General features: G+C 39.3%; 1 protein-coding gene across 4 annotated transcripts in view; it reads right to left on the bottom strand.

Annotated features, from left to right (window-relative positions):
* Positions 1 to 4868: 4868 nt before the first annotated feature.
* LOC117411505 (receptor tyrosine-protein kinase erbB-4-like) overlaps positions 4869 to 20386 on the bottom strand; it is a 257861-nt gene continuing 242343 nt past the window's right edge. For 2 of the 4 annotated variants that reach the window (XM_034019120.3, XM_034019128.3), the window contains exons 21-28: positions 19802 to 19957; positions 19058 to 19133; positions 18567 to 18713; positions 16950 to 17047; positions 15822 to 15992; positions 13396 to 13443; positions 12412 to 12712; positions 4869 to 12038 (exon numbers count right to left, since the gene is read on the bottom strand). In XM_034019120.3, coding sequence (XP_033875011.3) covers positions 11485 to 12038; positions 12412 to 12712; positions 13396 to 13443; positions 15822 to 15992; positions 16950 to 17047; positions 18567 to 18713; positions 19058 to 19133; positions 19802 to 19957 — 1551 coding nt within the window. In that variant the 3' untranslated portion in view covers positions 4869 to 11484. The remainder of the gene's footprint in view (positions 12039 to 12411; positions 12713 to 13395; positions 13444 to 15821; positions 15993 to 16949; positions 17048 to 18566; positions 18714 to 19057; positions 19134 to 19801; positions 19958 to 20386) is intronic. The other 2 variants (XM_034019135.3, XM_034019144.3) reach the window with 1 other exon arrangement.

The following is a 20386-nucleotide window of genomic DNA, read 5'->3' on the forward strand; positions in this document are numbered from 1 at the left end:
TAGAATATATATATAAATATATGTATATATAACGTTCCTGACCTTTTGGTGTGTTTAACATACCTTTGTCAAGGGAAAGTGTGCTTGAAAACAAAGAGTGGAGGTGAAAATAGTGTGTCAAGAATGGAACAAGTTGTCTGTCGTGTTTTTGAATAAAATAAATGAAATAATTTAACAAAGTGTGCGTCAGGAGTTCCCTGTTTTGTTAGATTTTGTGCAGGTATAGCTGCTGACTCAGTACAGTTAAAACACAGACACATTGATAGAAATTCACCCACGTGCCCTCTACAATATGCAGAGGTGCAGAAAGAATACTGTTTTGTATTTTTAAATTGAGTTTTTCAATGGGGGCTGACTGCTTTTTGTTATTACATTTAGTTTTGTGCTCATGTGAAAAAATAACCTTTCAAATAAGAACTGCTTAAAATGTATTTATTATTTATGGTAAATACCAATTCTAAATGTCAAAAAAATAAAATCTATATATATTTTTTCATCAACACAGCAATCTCTCCCAAACAATGCAGGATGGGGATTATCCCTATTTGCATGGAGGTGACCTCCAGTTCAAACTGAAAACCTTCAGGAAGGTAGTTAAAATGTGTGCTGCAGTTACATTCTGTTAGGTTAAATACATTTTTGGTTGAAATGCATACGTTGCACAACAATGAAATGATTTACCAAAGCTGTAGAAAACTGTTTTGAGATGAACCCCTGCTTCTAACATGCATGTTCTTCCACACAAGGCGTAAACTCTTTTTCAGTGCATGCTTTTCTTATGGAAACAGTTTGATTTTCATGAAAGTGTTGCTAGCTACTTTTGTGAACATTTGATGTTGTCCCTATTTTAGTAAAGAGCACTTCATGAACCAGCACAGTCTATGTGGAATGCAATGTTAAGATCTGGGGGTGAAATCACAGCATGATTAAATCATGGAACCATCAATGTGCAGCAGCACTTCCACTTGGACGAGCCATTATAACTGAAGTCTTGTATTTCCAGTGTGCAGCACTGCTAGCTTCATAGAACTAGAGAGATACTTATAACAGAGACACACTGCAATTATACACCTATTGTATCCAAACAATGAAGTCCCATTGCTGTATCGCACACTGGATGAAAAGAGCAGGATAATTACACAAGTCGTGTTTTGTAAAGGGAAATAAGAAATCTGTATGTGGTAGACCTGAAATTACTGGTGCACGCCCTTCCCAGTGGTCAGTTTATAAACTACCTCGCTTCAGAAATTTTGCTTTTTAGAAGTGGTTACGAAAAGGACGCTGCTATATGTTCATAAGCATGGAAATGTCCAAGCAGAATCCACAACTGAGAGCACACATAATAGGATATTCTGTACAGTATTATGGAAATATAGATGATGTAAAGTATGCCTTTAGGTGATAATAATTATACATAAGCAGCTTTGTAAGTACATCTCACTAGTATACTAATATGTAAGTGCTATGTGTTATTTATAGATCCCTGGATTTCTAAGGGCAGCAGTGTGGAGTAGTGGTCAGTGCTCTGGACTCTTAACCAGAGGGTTGTTGGTTCAGTCCCAGGTGGGGGGGACACTGCTACTGTACCCTTGAGCAAGGTGCTTTACCTAGATTGCTCCAGTAAAAACCCAACTGTATAAATTGGTAACTGTATGTAAAAATAATGTGATATTGTGTAACAATTGTAAGTCACCCTGGATAAGGATGTACGCTAAGAAATAAATAATAATAACCAGCACTTGTTATTTTGTTCATTATGACTAATTTTTGGCTGTCTGTTCTTCCTTATTATTTGTTTGTTTATTTAGCAGACGCCTTTATCCAAGGTGACGTACTGAGACCCGGGTGTGTGAATTGTGCATCAGCTGCAGAGTCACTTACAATTACATCTCACCCGAAAGATGGAGCACAAGGAGGTTAAGTGACTCACTCAGGGTCACACAATGAGTCAGTGGCTAAGCCGGGATTTGAACCGGGGACCTCTTAGTTACAAGCCCTTTGCTTTAACCACTGGGCCACACAGCCTCCTATATCCTTGCATTAGTGAAACACTGGGATGCAGTTGTTTAAAATGATACTATCACAATATGTCGTTACTTCTAGTAGCACTTGGCTTGCTGTAACAGTGATGGTTCCTAAAATTAACACATCATTTAGAAAAGGGCATTCAGGCTTTTATTTTTTACCGTGGTCTTAGAAAAGACTTTAAAACAAGTTCAAATGCAGTGCCTTCATGTGTATTGTCACTGTTTCCAGTAATAGCGTTAAAACATGATATACTGTGGTTAGCATGGAGGTTCAGGGGTCTGTAGAAATGCTATGTTCAAGATTGTACAAGTCAAGCTGAATTCCACATTGCTTTCTACCTGGCTCTCTGACTCTATGGCACAAAGACTCTACAATATGCAGGGGTGCAGAAAGAATACTGTTTTTCATTTTTAAATTGAGTCTCTAAATGAACCTTTATATGTCCCATCCATGCAGTAAAAAATTAATTAAAAGATTCTATATAGAATGGGGTTCTGTTTTAGCTGCGGCTCATATTGTTCTCATGTTTTAAGTGTGTAATAGTTTTCCACTTTGCAATGCAATAAAGTAGATTTTACAGTGATTTAGCCATTGTGAGAAATACTGTTTTTTTTTAAAAGCCAAATTACTTGGGAATTGAAGACTTGGTGTTGACACACATCCCATTTTCCCTGACTGTCAAAGAATGCAATATCCTCTCCTTAATGACAACTCTTAGGGGAAGTATCCGAGAGCTTAGAGGGGCTTTGTGGGGTCAACTGAATCTATAAACATGTAGCATTGTAGCATGCTGTAGCATAATAGGAATTGAAGTACCTGGTCTGTGATGAAAAGCAAAAGGGATGGGACAGAGAAGAAACTAAGAACTAAGAAAGAATAGTTTTGCTATGTTGTTCCATTCCTCCTCCTCTCTGGCTGCAGGCTTTCTCCCTTAAAAGTTTACTGACAGCACTGGCTCCAGAGGGTGAAGCCCACTGCCAAATATGTATTTATTTGATTTATTCATTGCATTTATATAGCACTTTTTATACAAAGGTATTGTAAAGCACTGTACAGTACATAGCAAAAAAAGAACAAACCACAATACATTTGTATAGCATGTCACACATACAACTGCCACAATCAGACCATTTAAATAGCAGCATTTTTAAAGTTATATTAAAACCCACTAAGATAAGAAAGCCATTTTATGAAAGTGCATTTTTAGTCTTGACTTGAAAATTGTATCGATCCCAGCTTCCCTGACAACCGAAGGCAGAGCATTCCATAATTTAGGAGCTCTACAAGAAAAAGCCCTACCTCCCGTTTTGCTTTTGTTAACACTAGGAATAACCAGCAGCCCTGCATCCTGTGATCTCAGAGTGCAGTTTGGAAGATAAGGGATCAGTAACTCCTGCAAATAACTAGGCGCTAATCCATTCAGGGCATTGTAAGTTAACAGCAAAATCAATTCTATACTGCACAGGGAGCCAGTGTAAAGAGGTCAAATCAGGGTAATATGTTCACTTTTCCTGGTTTTAGTCAGAATTCCAGCAGCTGTATTCTGAACAAGCTGCAGGCAGGATACCACATGTTTTAGGAAACCAGGAAAAAGTGCATTACAATAATCAATTCTAGATGAAACAAAGGCATACATTAGTCTCTTGGTGTCAGATACAGAAATAATTGGTTTAAGTTTGGCTATATTTCTGAAATGGCAAAAAGATACTTTAGAAACTTCCCTAATGTGAATCTCAAATGATAGATCAGGATAAAACTCTTACTTTAATAAGGGTTGAGCTCATGTAATCCCACATTTCCTTTTAGTTGGTTCTGTGATCCCACTAGCATAACCTCTGTTTTATCTGAATTCGACATTAGAAAATTCTGTGACATCCAGTGCTTGATGTCTGTAAGGCAAGTAGCTAATAACACCCAGGCAGAAGAAATTCCTGGCTTTAGTGACAAATATAGCTGGGTATCATCAGCATAGCAATGGAAGTTCACTCTGTGTCTGCGGATAATGTCACCTAATGGTAGCACATATAATAAAAGCAACAAGAGACCTAGAATGGAGCCCAGTCTGTCTGTTACTATAATCCAGAGATGCTAATATACTTCCAATTTTATTAGTGTTTATTTTTAGCTGGAAGTACAGTATGCAATCACTCAGCCATGCTTACAATGCAACCAGAATCCAGTTTTAAAAAATGCAAGGTTAACCTACTGAAATAGTATTTGCCCATGTATAGTACAGTTTTAAAGCCTTTCATCCCATAACAATATGAGTATTGCATTACTGTGCTGTATCCTTGTATTATTCACCAGATTAAGGCTGTAGCTAGCCAGTGTACACATTTATTAAAACCATAGAAAACCGATTTTCAGAGTTAAGAACAATTAGAGTTTCAAAATGCATGATGACGGGTTATATTTCTCTGTTGTTGTGGCTGTGTAATTACTGTTGGATTTGCCTATTACTTACTCCCCCAACATTAGAAACCCTTTGTTCCTCATCCACTCTCATCCACTATAACCAATGCATGCAGGCAGAAATCTGTGCAAAACTGCTGTTTGTTTTAAATGCAGTTAGACAACATCTATTTGTGGTTGCTTTGTTCTGGATAGCAGATGGACCTTAAGGGATTAATCCTGGTGTTATTAGCCAGTTTAATTCAATATAAGGTAAGGCTATGTGAATAGTTCGCTATGCTGTTATTCAGTGAATGGTTAGGTATGCTGTTGTTCAGTGAATGGTTCGCTGTTGCTGCTGATGTTGTTTTCCAGTCAGTTATTTAGTTAAATCAGACCATGGTGTTTATTTATTTATTAAAGATTCAAAACAAAAACAGACACAGAGCTTTTTTATATTTTATTGATCTTTATTTATATTAAATTAAAAATATATTTTTGACAGATTCATGTAACAAAAATGCAGGATTTTTTTTTTAAATGCTATTGCCTAGGGATAGTGAAATGTTTGCTGCAAATTAAAAGCAGTTACCAGCGCTGCCAACAGTTGAAAACTCCCCATTTGATTTCCCTTTATTTCAGTTGCTTTAGAAATCTATCTTTATACCAATCTGGGAGGCACTGGCTGCTGAATTTGTAACGACATACAGATGCGCTCCCTCCAATTTAAAAGCTATGGTAGACTAAAAAGGTATTCCTCAAAATGACCTTCCTACTTCAATGCATACAGTGGTGTGACCTATGCTCTCTCGGTTTTTACATTTAACTATTATGTTCGACCCGTCCCCTAAAATCCACTAGCTCAATTCTTACTTTATTATCTCCTTACTTGGGCCCCCTGACATGAGGTCCATGTTTCCCGAATATCTCCAGCCCTGCTTTTAGCCCATAATCTCTTATGATACATTAACACCGGGCTAACCCACTGCTTCGAGTCTTATTTGACCCACCTAAGCCAGTTCTGTCACCCTCGCGTTGATTCCTGAAATTGGATTCATGTGCACCACATTCCTTGAGATCAAACCGGCTTGTCCTTTAACACAGGTGTGCTTTCAGCTTCTACATGCAACATTATTGTTATGTTTTATGCAGGAGCATTGCAGTAATGAAACATTACCAGTGGAAAGATTCATGTCATGATTGAATGAGATTATATTATTTATTGTAGTGCCCGATTTAAATTTTATAAACCTGTTTTGCTATTGCCTGTTATTGTTTTTAATAACTGTGGAAATCGTTAATAACACTCCTATAACACACTTCTGTGAACAGATCTGTAAACTATACACTGTTACCTGTTTTTCCTTGGGTGACCAATTTGGTGGACCCTAATTCATGCGATCACAAGGTGAAAACATGTAAATAGAGATTCAATTAAAAAGACAAAACCCTGAACCCACTCACTATGTTTTTTATTACAAGTTAATGCAGTTATTTTTATAAACTGTGTTGGCAACACTGGCTGGAGCTTTTTACTGCGGTCAGTATTACAGTTAGCACTCAACCCAAGGATCAAAAGGCATAACTCGGGAGGGTTCACAGTAACAATGCCCAACAGCACCACACAGACAGAGAGAGAGAAAGAGAAAGAGAGACAAACAGAACACAGGGTCTTAAAGGAAGAACTCAAGAAAATCCAAAGACCCTGTCCTAGAATACAGGGCTACTGAGAGAGAGAGGGAGAGGGATAGAGCCGTAGCTTCTGAAGTCATTACAATTATCAGAATTGCAGCAGGGCACCATTGTATTCTGTAACAGCGGGACTGACAAAAGAAAAGAAAGGAAGCGAATAAGAAGTAACAGTACATCGAACAGTAAAAGCAGCTCCTACAACATGAGCAAGTGCAGAAGTTAAAACACATTCACGATTTGTGCTAAACACGAATCACAATTAAATGCCTCAATTTATGAGCTCCCGAAATAAAAATTCACAATCCAAATTACACATATATACACAAAGAAAACATAATAATTATATACTAATAATAATAATAATAATAATAATATTAACCCTAAAGACAATTATGTTCAACAGAAACTGATCCCATGGAGGGGAAAAAAACAATCCTGAAAGAAACTATTTCCCCTTATTTACAAATGCACCTGGCCAATTCTTCAGCAGTCTATAAAAATACTATTCACATTTTTCAATGAACATATAGTAGTAAATCTTAAGGAACAACTATTCCAACATGTCATATTTTCATCCCTTCATTCTTAATTGTGTAGACGGCTCTCTCTACACCTATGGACAAAAGTTTTAGGATTGAGACGTAATTATAAAAAACAAAACTATATGAACATAATTTATATCTTTTATTTAACATCTTGTAATCAAAGAAACTACAAAATGATATCGCAAAAAGTCTACCGGAAGCCATAATATTAGTACAGTATTTTGTGTTAGATTTCAAAATGTCAAATTTTTCATTTTCTTTTTAGGTATATGGGAAACTACAGAGAGGTATGTAATTCAATATGTTAACGTAACATTGTTCAGCAGGTTTCATTTGATTTTATGAAGCAAAATTAGTTAATTCTACAGGCTGATGCAAAACTTTTGGCCATAGCTGTATACGTTGACATGTGTAAGTCAGAACTGACTAAACCCGAGCCAGAACTTAAGCTAGTACCATGAAACAAATATTCAGTGGCCCCTTTCGATCTTTCAAAATACCATGGTTTACTGTTGATCTTTTTCATTTCCCAGATGTCTGGAAAACCAGGAAAACAATAAGGAAATGAGGATTACTGGGAAAACAATAAGGAAATGTGGATTACCGGGAAAACCATAAGGAAATGAGGATTACCGGGAAAACAATAAGGAATGTTCTTATGGAACAAACACTTTTTTTTTTTTTTTTTTTACCGTGTTTAATTTGCTTGGCCTTCACCGTCAAAGTCACATTTCTGAACCAGTTCTTTGACTGGCAATTATGGGTTGATGAAGTTGGTGATGATTTTTTAAAATCAAGGCTAGACTATGAAAGTCTGATTGCTGAATCAGCAAAAAAAAAAAAAAATACGGGTAGATACGGAAGATATTTAACCCTACATTGCTAATGATGGCAGCATTCTGTCTGATAAACGACTTAGTATTCTGATAACAAACCAATGCCTGGAGTCATGTGTGTAAAAGCACTGACTTCAGAAAGGTCATTAAGTCACTGAGGTGCACACATGTGTAATACAGCAGATTGGCAAAAGCAAGGATATTGGCATAATCAATACTGACCAGCTGTCCAAATATGTATATAAAAAAAGAACGTCCTTCCATGTTAGCTTTTCCTTAACAGTAAGCCAGTAATTTAGCATCTGACTGTATGAGATGACATTTTTACAGTTATTTTCAAAAAAGGGCTAAAATAAATAAAAGTACGTATATTTTGTTCAATATTGTTTTGCTTTTTTTACAGCCCCTAAGTGCATGGGTTCACCTTGACTGTTCTTGGCTCATCTGTGTCGTTCATAGATTTTCTCAATTTGTTAGCATTTTAGCTCACAACTAAAAGGGGCCCCTAACATGTTCCTTCTCCTCTAGCTTTAGCCACAGAGGCTTCCCGTTACACGCATGACATCAAGGGGGAGCCTTATGGTTCTTAGTAATAACCTACTTGTCTTTTGTTTTAGCCTGCTATTCGCACTATAAAATAAGTTTCAGTTCTGTGTTACAAAACACATTTGGGTTTTGGTTTAGTTGTTCCTCAACAGCTGCTCATTTTGTAAATTAAAAATCGACCCATATAATGCCAGTAACAGTGTATGCTACATATTCCTTCAAGAGAAGACATAGAACAATTTCCATGTCTTCAAATACCACCTGTACACTGTAATGCAGTGGCAATCCCAATTGCCTTTATACGATTTGAACTTTCATGGAGGTGTGTGTATATATGTATACACACACCTACATATATAACTTTCATATAGAGAAATGGTAATGTCTTTGCTTTTATATGGAGAACCAAGTTCTGTTCCAATCAGATACATCTCAGCAATGGTCAGACACTGCTTTCCAATCTATTACGCAGACATTACCATTGCATTTCCATTCTATGAAAGCATGTTTAAGTTAAAAAAATATGAAAACAAACAACAAAATAGCTCAGTTACTACCTGAAGGTCTGGTACAGCCAGAATCTAGATCGATCTGTTGAACCTTAAATGTATACCTCAAAATACACAAGTCCAGTGTTTTCTTTCCACTTCACCCATGTGCTGATATGTCTATGGTTGCACTTCATTCTACTGGGATACACACAGCAAGCAAAATCACGTCTTTATATTTAGCAGCGTGCAACACATACTGCCACATGTAAAAACTACTTGCACATTTTTAAAGTACTTTTTCTCCATTATCCTGAATTTAGTTTAAAAGAAACACAATTTGCCGTAATCCCATTCTTGGCACGTTCTGCAGTTGAACAACTGTGTGTGGTTTTCTTTTGGGGGATTGTGTTACCCCCCTGTGCTCTGAACCTAATAGCATGTGGAGGACAATATAGAGCATTTGAAGAAATAGACAGGAAACAAACTTGTTCAGTTGTCTAACTTTGTTCTGAATCAGATAGAAAATTGTATTGTGCAGTGTCAGAATAATAATATTGATTTGTGCAAATGAGCGGGTTCCTTTTCCCCCAAAAGCCATTAGGTTGAGAGACACACTCAAAAAACAAGCCATCTACCTGTATAGGTATTAACTTTCAAACAGCTTTCTGAAAGCTAATAAAAGTGCTACACCAGAGCATTAAGTACTCTTACATTTAAAAAACAAAAAACACAAGTCAATGCAGAATGATTTCGGATGCTGCCGTTATTTTTAGCAGTAGCGATCAGTAGAAATTATTGTTGTGTACAGGTCTTTTATATAAAAGATCGGCTTAACCTTTTCAATTATGGAACCTACTTTTTAAAACTAAATATCCAACTAAATTTACTAAAAACATTTTGGCACAGTTTTTTTTCCATTAGAGTGGGTTCTGCCAAAGTTAATGCTTTAAGTATAAAATACAGAACCGCGTAGTATTGTTTTAAGACTTATATCTATGTCTGTTAGTGAAGGTTAAGGGCATGCCTCACCAATAACGTTTCTCTAAAAAAAAAAAAAAAAAAAAACGGATGATGTATTCTGATACTCTTATTTGCAGTGCAGACCAGTAAACAGCAGCTTTTGAAACTTTTTTGGGGGCCATTTCATTGCATTGCACCACGGTAGATAAAGTTCAAAGACTGGTCATTGAAAAGGTCATACTATATATTTAAATAATAATAAAAGTTAACCTCAGTTTTGAAATGCGGGTGGTTCTTGGTTCAGTACTGCTCCTCCACTGGGTGTTAGCTGTTCAAGCTTTTGTGGAGCTCAACAGCTGAAGAGCAGACAACAATACTGAACCAATGACAGGGCTACATGGAATACTGGGTATGTTTATTTTGTTCTCCACTGTCCAAGAGCCATGGTTTTCATATATAATATGAAACACATTTTCTTTTGTGTGTTTATAGTGGCTCTCCAAGGTAAGAAAAACAAAAAGGTTAATAAACACTGGACAAATTAAAATATAGTTGTATTAATATAATTTGATGCAACACTTATTGGCGCTTATTTTTTAAGCAATTGGTCATATCTGTCCTGGTTATAAGCCAAGATGAGACAGAAGGAGACATCAAATCAAACAAAACCGCCCTTCTACTTAATGACCAAATGCTTCTTTCAATTGCTTCAGATTGAGAGTGGCTTCTGGGTCTCTCCGGCTGCTTCACATGTTTATTGTTCTAGACAAGGACCACTCAGTCCCAGTCTATCTGGCTACACCTGCAGGATTCAACCACCTATGGAATGGTGGTTACAGAGCTTCTGTTTTTAACCTGCAATACATGGTATATTGTATTCACCCTATTGAACCGTACCAGACCAACCAGTATGTATTCATTTCAAGTTTAAATAATTCCAGTTTCATGGACTGTAGATCCCAGGTAAACAGAAGCTCTGTGAAAATACCCTCTTGTAAAAACAAACAAACAAACAGCAAACAACAACAAGAATATCCATAATCGATATGTGGCAGTTCACCATCCCAAGATGTCTGTTTCCATCAGAAACAGTTGCTCTTGCTGGTGTTCCTTCATTAGTGTCCCTCAGAATTGGAAGTATGTAAAACCAAATCCAAAATACTTGGTTTTCTTCTAAGAATATCCTTCATGTCACGTGGCTGATGTGTTGCCTCCATATTGCTTTGAACTACATTCCAACAAATGAAGATGGGGAAAGAAAGAGGAATGATCAAGGAGAAACAACACCCATCCTTACCAACAGTTTTTTGTTCATCATTGCTCCTACTGATTTCAGAGAATGGGAACGTCGCTAAAGATACATTCTTTAAAACTCTGCAGGCTTTTTCACCACAGAACACCGTGGGATAAGGAAAACAGCTGCTAGAGGTGGAAAGTTCATCATTCATCACTGCTCCTTGGGGTTTGTACGTGGCAAAAGTTTCGAGTCCCCTTTTGCAGGATGATAAAAAATGCTTCTTCCAGTCAAGGTCTTAACAGATTTATTTTGTTACTGTTCTGAGGAATCAAAAGTCTGGACTTTTTGGGGTGCTGCACAGGGAAACAGTTCTGCAGACAGACCAATTTCCCTGTTTACACTGGATTATAATACTGTAGGCCAGGGTTTCCCAATTCTGGTCCCAGGGGACCCCTGTCCCTGCTGGTTTTCATTCCAACTGAGTTCTCAATAACTTAACTGAACTATTCATTAGCTTAATCAAACCTTTTTAATTGTTTTCTGCTTTTAAAACAGTTGGAGATTTCAAGTTAACTATACAAATTTATAAGTAACTTGAAATTGGCAACTTTGTAGGAGCTGAGAACAATTAAAAAGGTCTAATTAAGCAAATTATTAGTTCAATTAAAGGTCTGAGTAAGTCACTGAGACTGTTGGAATGAAAACCAGCAGACACAGGGGTCCCCCAGGACCAGGATTGGGAAATCCTGCTGTAGACATTACACCACTGTGTTCCTCTGCCTGTAAGGAGGTGGGGGCAGCATAGTCCCTGGTTTCAGGGAGAACTCAGACAGGTACTCTGGGTTCTCCGCTACCACAGGTCGGATGTGTCCATTCTGTTTGTAGAAAAACTTGGTGTTGCACTCCTGTAGGTATTCAGGGTTGTGGAGCGTTGCCTTTGGGGGAAGACTGTGGTGCCAGTACTCTGGATTGTCGAAGGTCTTCTTGGGTTTCTTGTTGCTGATGGTGTTGGTGAGGATTGGAGCCCCATTGTTCTTCTTGGGTTTCTTATCGCTGACAGTGTTGGTGAGGAGTGGGGTCCCATTGTTCTTCTTGGGTTTCTTATCGCTGATGGTGTTGGTGTTCTTCAGGTACTCAGGATTCTCTGCTGTGTTATGGAAGGTGTTGAGGTACAGGGGCTCGTTGACATACTCATCTTCCACCTTGGGTTGCCCGTTGGGGGCGCTGTGGTATGCTGGGTTATCCAGGGCATGGATGTCTACATTCTTCCGGCGTGTGACAAAAGGGTTTTCCTCAACTGGATTAAGATAGTCTGCAAAAAGAAGAGTTAGACTTGATTTTTAATTCAATATTTGATGATATTTACAGATACAACAGCTATTGTGAAGCAGCATTTAATTTCCAGGGATTCCTGTTGAAGCAGATTAAGGAATTGAAATAATTTATATAATCGGGGACAAAAGGGGACTAATGTTGCCTCAATGTTGGTTAAATGAACGCCCTGCTGTCAACACTCAGCCTTTCAGATCAGAACAGTGCTTTATGAGTTTTGTATTTCTTATTTCTTGACCATATCTTGCTGTGCTTTACCATGATTACCTATACTTTATCATGCTTTCCTATGCTTTACTACACTAGACAATGCTTTTATAAGGTGCCAGTGTGGTGTCCCAAGTGTCCCTTGCCTGTGGGCTGCTTGTCTTGCATAGGTGTCATGTATCCGTCCTCGTCCATCTCCCCCCGGGGCCCACGCTCTGCCAGGAAGACGGTGGGATCTGCACTGTAGCGCTGAGCACTGCTGTCCTCCATGGCCCGTGGAGACACCTGCTTTCTCAGAGTTCCGTTACAGCGGGTGTCTTCGAATGCCTCCGGAGCTGCCCCCTGCCCTGCCGGTGTCTCTGGGGCGGCACACGGCTGCAGTGCCCGTCCCAAAGACGGAATCAAATCCTCAGTGCTGAAGCCCCCATCCCGGTATACAAACTGGTTCTGAAAAACAAGGGAGAGCAGGATACAGTCAGTGTGACTGAAGAAGGGATGGCACTGAAACTCCACGCTATTACTGTCATTGCGTAATTGCATTATGATTTTTTCAGCTTTTTGGAAAGGAAGATTTTTTGTTGTTGAATTATACACTACAAAGGCATATATTTCAGCTTCACGTACACAATAAGATTTATAGCACTTGGCCATCGATTAGCTTTTCATTTCACTCAACCCCTAATTTTACTTAAAGGCACAGGCCACTGACACTAATGTTGACAGTTTCTTTTAAGGTACAGAGTGGTAGCCGTTATGGACATTCAATAATGCAAATATTATCAATGTCTTTCTATATTTAAACCCTAAGAAATAAGTTCAGTCCAGTAGAAGAGTAAGTACTTACAAATGAACACGTGTTTTCCTCCTGGTTTCAGTTTCAGTTCAATGTGAAATTAGTATTTACAGTATTCATGACATATTTCACACTTGTTCATACAGTATTAAACCCTTCATGTAAACAGGCACTTTTTTTGAAGATGTGAGTCTTGTTACAATGTCAAGCACAGCCACCCTAACCTCCCCCCCCTCCCCCCTCCCTCCTCCCTCCTCCCACCAGGATTTGCACTGGGTGACCAACTAAACTGCTTACTGCAAGGTAGTTGAAGCTCAGGTAAGACCAGGATACTTACCCCAGACATTGGGGTGTAGGCTGGAGGAGGGCTGTGTCCATTTTGACTCTGTTTGGAAAGATGGAATGATGGTCATGAAGAAGGAAAGGATTCGAATGGAGCAGTGAGATCTAAGGTAAAGGAGCAATGTCTTGGGACAAGCAGGGATCCTGACTGGGAGGGGAGGGAATGGGAAAGCCAACTTTCGAATGGCATACGGATATATACATAATGTCTCTAACCACACTGAAATTACACTGTACCACAACCACACATGCAAATACAGTGTAATTGTACAATACGTTAGCAACATCTTTTCATTTTGTAATAAAGAATGATGTTGTTGCATTGTAACTGGATAACTGTGTGTGTAATGACTGTGTTTCTGGATATTCACCATGTACTTAGTAGTAAGTAAAGAGTTACCAAATCGTACCATTTTTACTGAGCAAACAAAAATAATTTTACTAAGAAATACCTATTCTGGTTGCTGTAGTATGTTGTTTGATAGTGTCTATGCTATAGAGTAGAAGTGCAGAACCTCAACATAAGTATTTGTACATTACCTATATTAAGTAGCCACTATACTTTTTGAAAGTTATTGCACCTATTTGGTGGTCAGGTGATTCACTGACCCTTGCGATGAAGACATGCTAATGGTATATATTGTTTGTTACTACGTGTGATTAGGGATCTGACCCTTTTGGTATAGTGGTTCAGATGATATCTTGGGGATTGTGAGGAGACTGTGAAGCCTCTAATTTGCTTAAATTGAACAAGCACTTTGCTACAGCATACACCAATGATACAAGATCAGAAATACCCACTAAGGTGTCTGGAGCCCATTTTGTAAAGTACACAACTGCTTTAGAAAGTGCCCTTGATAGGCACACAAGTCTCCTATGGCCACCCATTTGTAATCTACATTAAAGGGGATGAAATCCTTATATGAAAAGGCAGATGGGCTGGAAAAAGAAAAAATAAGTGAAAGATGGCCCATACTTTCTATTCCATAATTTGTTGTGTGTGTCATTCAGAAACCTGACACTTCTGCCCAATAAACTGCCCCAATAGTGGGGCAATTAACAAATACAAGTATTAAAGGGCTGGCAACAGTACCTACTGTATTACCCAGGAACTGGTAGACAGGCATTTCCCTTTAAATGAATAGGCAAAACTAAGCAAACGGTTTGACTGGTGCCTTCATCAGTGCAACCTTTAAATTCATAGCCTCGAGTTGTGTAATGGGCCCCCACCTCCAGCCTCCCTCAAAGATGGTGCCTGGAAAGTGCACACATGAATAATAAGACATGCAAGAACACGTCTGGTCACCCAACAGCAGGCCTACCCCATCATCCTTGAGTCAACAGCGCTCCCCTTTTAGTGAAGACACTGCTATTTACAAACGATAAGAACAGTAATGAAAGCTATCCCCAGGAGGAAGCGGCCCAAAAGAACCATGGCCTTTACGTGTTACACTTGGATACAAGGCAAACCGTTTTGTTTTTTTAGGTGTGCAGGGGCTCAGTTTTGCTATGAGCTTGGACACAAGGGGTGCTGTTCATCCATAAACCAGGTACAGCACAGGTATCTCTCACTGACTGGTTTCCCGCTTACCTGTACCGAAGGGACTGACTTGTGTAAAAGTTAGATAATGGAGAATACCTGCTGACCCACACTAGCTTTTGCTGCACACAGCCCCGGATTCAATCCCGATCTCTCCCTGGGGTAATACAGACAGTAGTCGCATTTGCATTACTAATGCCAGCTCCTACAGGTTTGATGCACGTACATGCAATGAGGTGGTATTATTATTCTTTTATTTCTTAGGTGGTACCTCTGTGTTGTTTAAAAGTTTGTACAGTCTGTCACAACACTAAAACACAAACTGTGTCTTAGCGCGTTTAGCCACCTTTGTAAATCAGTCCTAGCAGTGCCTGTAAGACACATCTGTCCATTACTGCTAGTTGGTACTATGAAACTTGCCAATCAGACCTTCCATCGAATATTACGCTCCACCAAACAACACTGGAGTTGCCCTTAAGAATACCAATACAGTGCATCAATATCACCCTTCAAAATAAGTGCCTGTTAATGATGGAGTTCATGGCCTGGGAACTGTATGAAATGTACACATTACTCATTCATATGAATTCAACAAGAAATGATATGCTAGTCCTGCTAGTTCATATGTACATTAATTACATCTCAATCCACACAGTGGACTTAACATTTTTTATTCACTTAAAAGGACTCTGGTACTTTGCCTCCAAGATGCTTGCTTGATTTATCCAATTTCTTAGGTTTGCAGACAAACCTTAAGAGAAAGTCTCAAAACGGTTTCTCTAAAAAATGGAGACTGCAAATGAGCCGGAGAATCCTGGGTTGAACACGACTAGTGCCGCCGTGTGAGCGGATGAGGATCCAGGCTGCAGGGCTGCACTTACCCGGTTGGAGTCAATCCTTGGTCGCGAGGTGTAGATGGGGGGAGGGATGTTGAAGGCCTGGGGCACCAGGTACTCCTCTGCATCCACCATGTCCTCCAGCTCCTCCTCATCCAGCAGGCTCTGGAAGAACTTGCTGTCACTGGGGCTGGGGAGCTTCATACGGTCATCGCCCTGCAACCAAGAGGACACAGCTGCATGAGGACACAGGAGACTTTGCTAGGCATTCACTTCCATTTACCTCCCCCTAACAAGTATGGTAACACACATCCCCTGACATGACTGTAAATACATATACTAAGATCCCATGTCAATAGTGGCTAAGCGGCTCTCTATCTGTTAAAATCGAATCTGTGAACTTATACCTGCCTCCACTATACCTATCACTGTTGCCCCAACTTGGATTGATACATTTTAGTCCCCTTTTTCCTACCTTATTTATTCTTTAGATCAGCATTCTGTTAATAACCGTGAAACAACTCATACAAGCACCCAAATGCAGTCTGAGGAAGCATTTGACTCCATCTTTTGTTATAGGACTGATATATAGTGTTGTATCTTTTAAAGTGAACTAAAGATGAGAATTGAAACGTTTGACTGTGCATGATTAGTCAGCACATGGGGGATTTAGTCTGTGATAGGATTTAGTCTGGACTTTCTCTGCAATATAGTTCCATGTGGATGTTAAATGTTCACAGAGTAGGCAGGACCTGGGTTGAATGCCTCTATTGATGAAGGACATTATCTCATCTGGCACAGTGCCCCTTAACACTCTCAGTGGGGGTCATCCATCCAAGTAACTGACCAGGCCCAGACGAGTTAAAGACCAGGCTCCCAGCTGGCATGGCTGCTACTGCTGGTGTATCAGTATTTAATAGTTTCAGTGGTGTGGTGGAAACGCGTATCTGGAATTGGACTGGTATTGAAGATGCAATCAGGAAGATTTGCTGTTGCTTGTGTCAACATATTGGTACCATATCTGTTTGATTACGCTACGCCTAGTGCCAGGTAATGAGAAGTTTTGAAATGGAACAAGCAGACGTAACGGATGGAAGAAGAGAACACCTGGATGACCAAGTAGCTCACCTGAATGACCAGGTAGCATGTAACAGATGAAAGAAGAGAACTCACCTGGATAACCAGGTAGCGCTGGGGATCCCGGGCCATTCTGCAGAATTCGGCTGCCAGCTCTTTGAACTTCGGTCTGCTGTCTGCATCGATCATCCAGCCTGCGATTCAGAAAACACACAGTCATTATATGTACAGCCTGCTGTCACAGTTATAAAGGGCTTGAAAAGGAATAACCCTAGTCTTGGAAATATCAGCAATTCACATTAAAGGAATCAAGCATCTGCATATCGGATATGAGCACTGTAAAAAAAAAAACAGCCGTCTATAATGATGATGAATAGCCTTCTGTTTTTCATTTTAAATGACAGGTCTATAACATTACAATTTCAATCGAGTTGTTACGAGCACTAGTTTTTAAACATAGTAGCAGTACAAACATTTCACTTGTGGAAAAGCTCGTTCTGTTCTTTTATTTGCTAGGGGTCAAGGCAGACGTTTTTTGGTATCTCTTATACAAGTCAGTAAAGGTTGAGGGAGAGACAAATTAAGAGAGGAAAGCAACATTGTATGAGTGAGAACTGTTTTTGATCTCCTGCTGCTCAGTCCAAATTCTACTTTGATCTCCTCAAGCAAATCAGTTACTGCCTCGGGTGCCAGTCTGTATCGCTTTACAGACATCTCTGAAGTCTAATGAAAGCATTTGAAAGCCCTTTGCATCCCATTGTTTCTACAGAAGGCAGATGGAATTGAGGCACTGACACCCCTGTCTAAACTACTGTAAAGTCAAATACATTTTTTTTTCAAATGTTTTGCAATTAATTCAAGTTGAGTTTAGACATGCAGTATTGCTTTAAATTATTTGTCTACTTTATACATGTGAGAAAACATCAGCAATTTAAACACAACTGCATTTTGCTTTCTGGGCACATATACAGTTTGCACAGGAAAAACATAATTAACGCTAATTATTGCAAAAAACAAATTAATGGAATTAATGCAAAGCTCAGAACAAACATAAAACAAACACTCCCACAGCTTGTGTTTAAGCAGAGTGTGGTTTCCAAATGATTTTGCTTATTTTTTTTATCAAACTGCTGCTCGTGAACAATGTTAGCGTAGGACACAAACAATTATTTATTTCACTGTACTTCAATTGTTTGCCTATTGACTACAGGAAATAAGGTTACCTGCTTTATCTGTAAATGTTTTAATTACATGGCACATATTACAAAGCAATTACTACAGAACACTTCGAATGTTGTCCTAGTTGACTAAATCTGTGACAAAGTTGAGGATGCTATTCTAGCAATGAAGAGTATACTGCATGCACCCCTGTAGTAACAGCTATCATAGAGCAGTGGCTTTGGTATTTCTTTTTTTAAGGTCCTGGATTGTAATTTGAAAAACAAAGGTCAGGTATGTGCTGCTTTCACTGAAAAATATAAACAGTGATTATTTGGTAAATACATGCATACTATCTTGTATTATCCCATGATGTGTGCTCTTAATAATCATGTATTACTGTTTCTGCACTCCTGGATATGTGGCATATTTAACACAATCAACAGCATATTTTACCATTGGGACAGTCTCTCACTGCAGACATTCCACACTGATAAGGGGAAGGGTTCAGACAGCGATGTCACCGAGAGTGGAAGACATGCAAAGTGTCCTTACATTTCACCATGACCATGTAGACGTCGATGGTGCAGATTGGTGGCTGTGGCAGGCGCTCCCCTTTTTCCAGAAGATCTGGGATTTCCCGGGTAGGAATTCCATCGTAGGGCTTCCCACCGAACGTCATGAGCTCCCAGATTGTAACACCTGCAGAATGTGAAGCACGGTCTACTTTTACTAATGGCACTATTATCACACACTACCATGTTAAGCTAGTTTGAGCTTTAGGATGTTTGTGATAAATCATCTGATTGCGTATCACATTGTTATACAGTCTGCTTGTTCTCTGTGTATAGTGGCAGTCTACGAGTGCAATGTGAAAAGATAAAGGAGCACAATAAACAGTCCAGGGTTTTATTGGGAAGGCTTGTATTTTTCCAAACGCAACACATATTCACCTCTGGATCATGCCTTGTCAAGGGGTAAGACCCTGGCCTACACTCACTATATTTCAAAAGGGAATATCTGAGACAAGGTCAAGAATGGCTTACCGTAGCTCCACACATCACTCTGGTGGGTGAATTTCCTGTAGTGGATACATTCCAGGGCCATCCACTTTATTGGCATCTGAAAATGAATCAATAAAATACAATACAATACACAGGTACCAGTGCCTGGTTTGATATGCTGCTTACTGTATACATGTTTAGGTGTGCATGGGGATGTCACACATGCCTCCTGTACAATTTTATTACTGTAACCCAGCGCCAATATCAGAGAAGCTATTGCTTCTAGATAGAATTGCCGGAAAAAGCGATGTGGAATAACACAGCGAAGACTTAACCATTAATCCATACATGCAGCATCACCTGGTGTACTTTGAATGGGGTTTTTGCATAGCATACTGTGCCATACAGCGATGAAAGTCATCTTTTCTGCAGCCCTCTATTCTCTATGAGTGAAGAGCATTGAGATTTCTTTCTTTTAGGCACACATTGTAATGACAAATGACACAAGCACCACATCACTTGCTGATTCTCTCTGCTTTTGTTAGTTGGGGACCCCAGCTGTACAAACAACCCTAGCTAACAAACAAATCTCACTGTAGGCTAAAATGATTAGCATAACACTAACTAATGACTGTATATATGTAACTGACTGATGTAATTTTGTCTCTCCATATATATATATACACACACACATGTGAACAGAAAACACAAGCCCTTGTCTGCATCTTTATACTATGCCCAGTTTCAATGTCTCTCTCAGGCTACTTCTACTAAAAGTACACAGACCTTGCCCCCATCAGCATTGTACTCCTTCTCATCACCATCCAGCAGGCGGGCCAGCCCGAAGTCTGTGATCTTGATGTGGTTGGGCGACTTGACCAGGACGTTCCGGGCGGCCAGGTCTCTGTGCACCAGCCGTCTCTCCTCCAGGTACATCATCCCCTGCCAGACACAATCAATCACACCACATTCAGAGGCAGGCACAGTACAGTACGGGCAGCAATGTGGAGTAGTGGTTAGGGCTCTGGACTCTTGACCGGAGGGTCGTGGGTTCAATCCCAGGTGGTGGACACTACTGCTGTACCCTTGAGCAAGGTACTTTACCTAGATTGCTCCAGTAAAAACCTAACTGTATAAACGCGTAATTGTATGTAAAAATAATGTGATATCGTGTAAGAATTGTAAGTTGCCCTGGATAAGGGTGTCTGCTAAGAAAAATAATAATAATAATAATAATAATACAGTACACCTTTATTTAACCAATGAGAACCTATTGAGACTTTATAGGGGTTGAGTCACCCTTAAAACAAGTTTACCATAGTACAAAGTGTAATCAAGCATAGTGAAAGCATGGTAAAGCACAGGTAAGCA

Source organism: Acipenser ruthenus, chromosome 10 (assembly GCF_902713425.1).
Source record: "Acipenser ruthenus chromosome 10, fAciRut3.2 maternal haplotype, whole genome shotgun sequence".
Lineage (NCBI taxonomy): Eukaryota > Metazoa > Chordata > Actinopteri > Acipenseriformes > Acipenseridae > Acipenser > Acipenser ruthenus.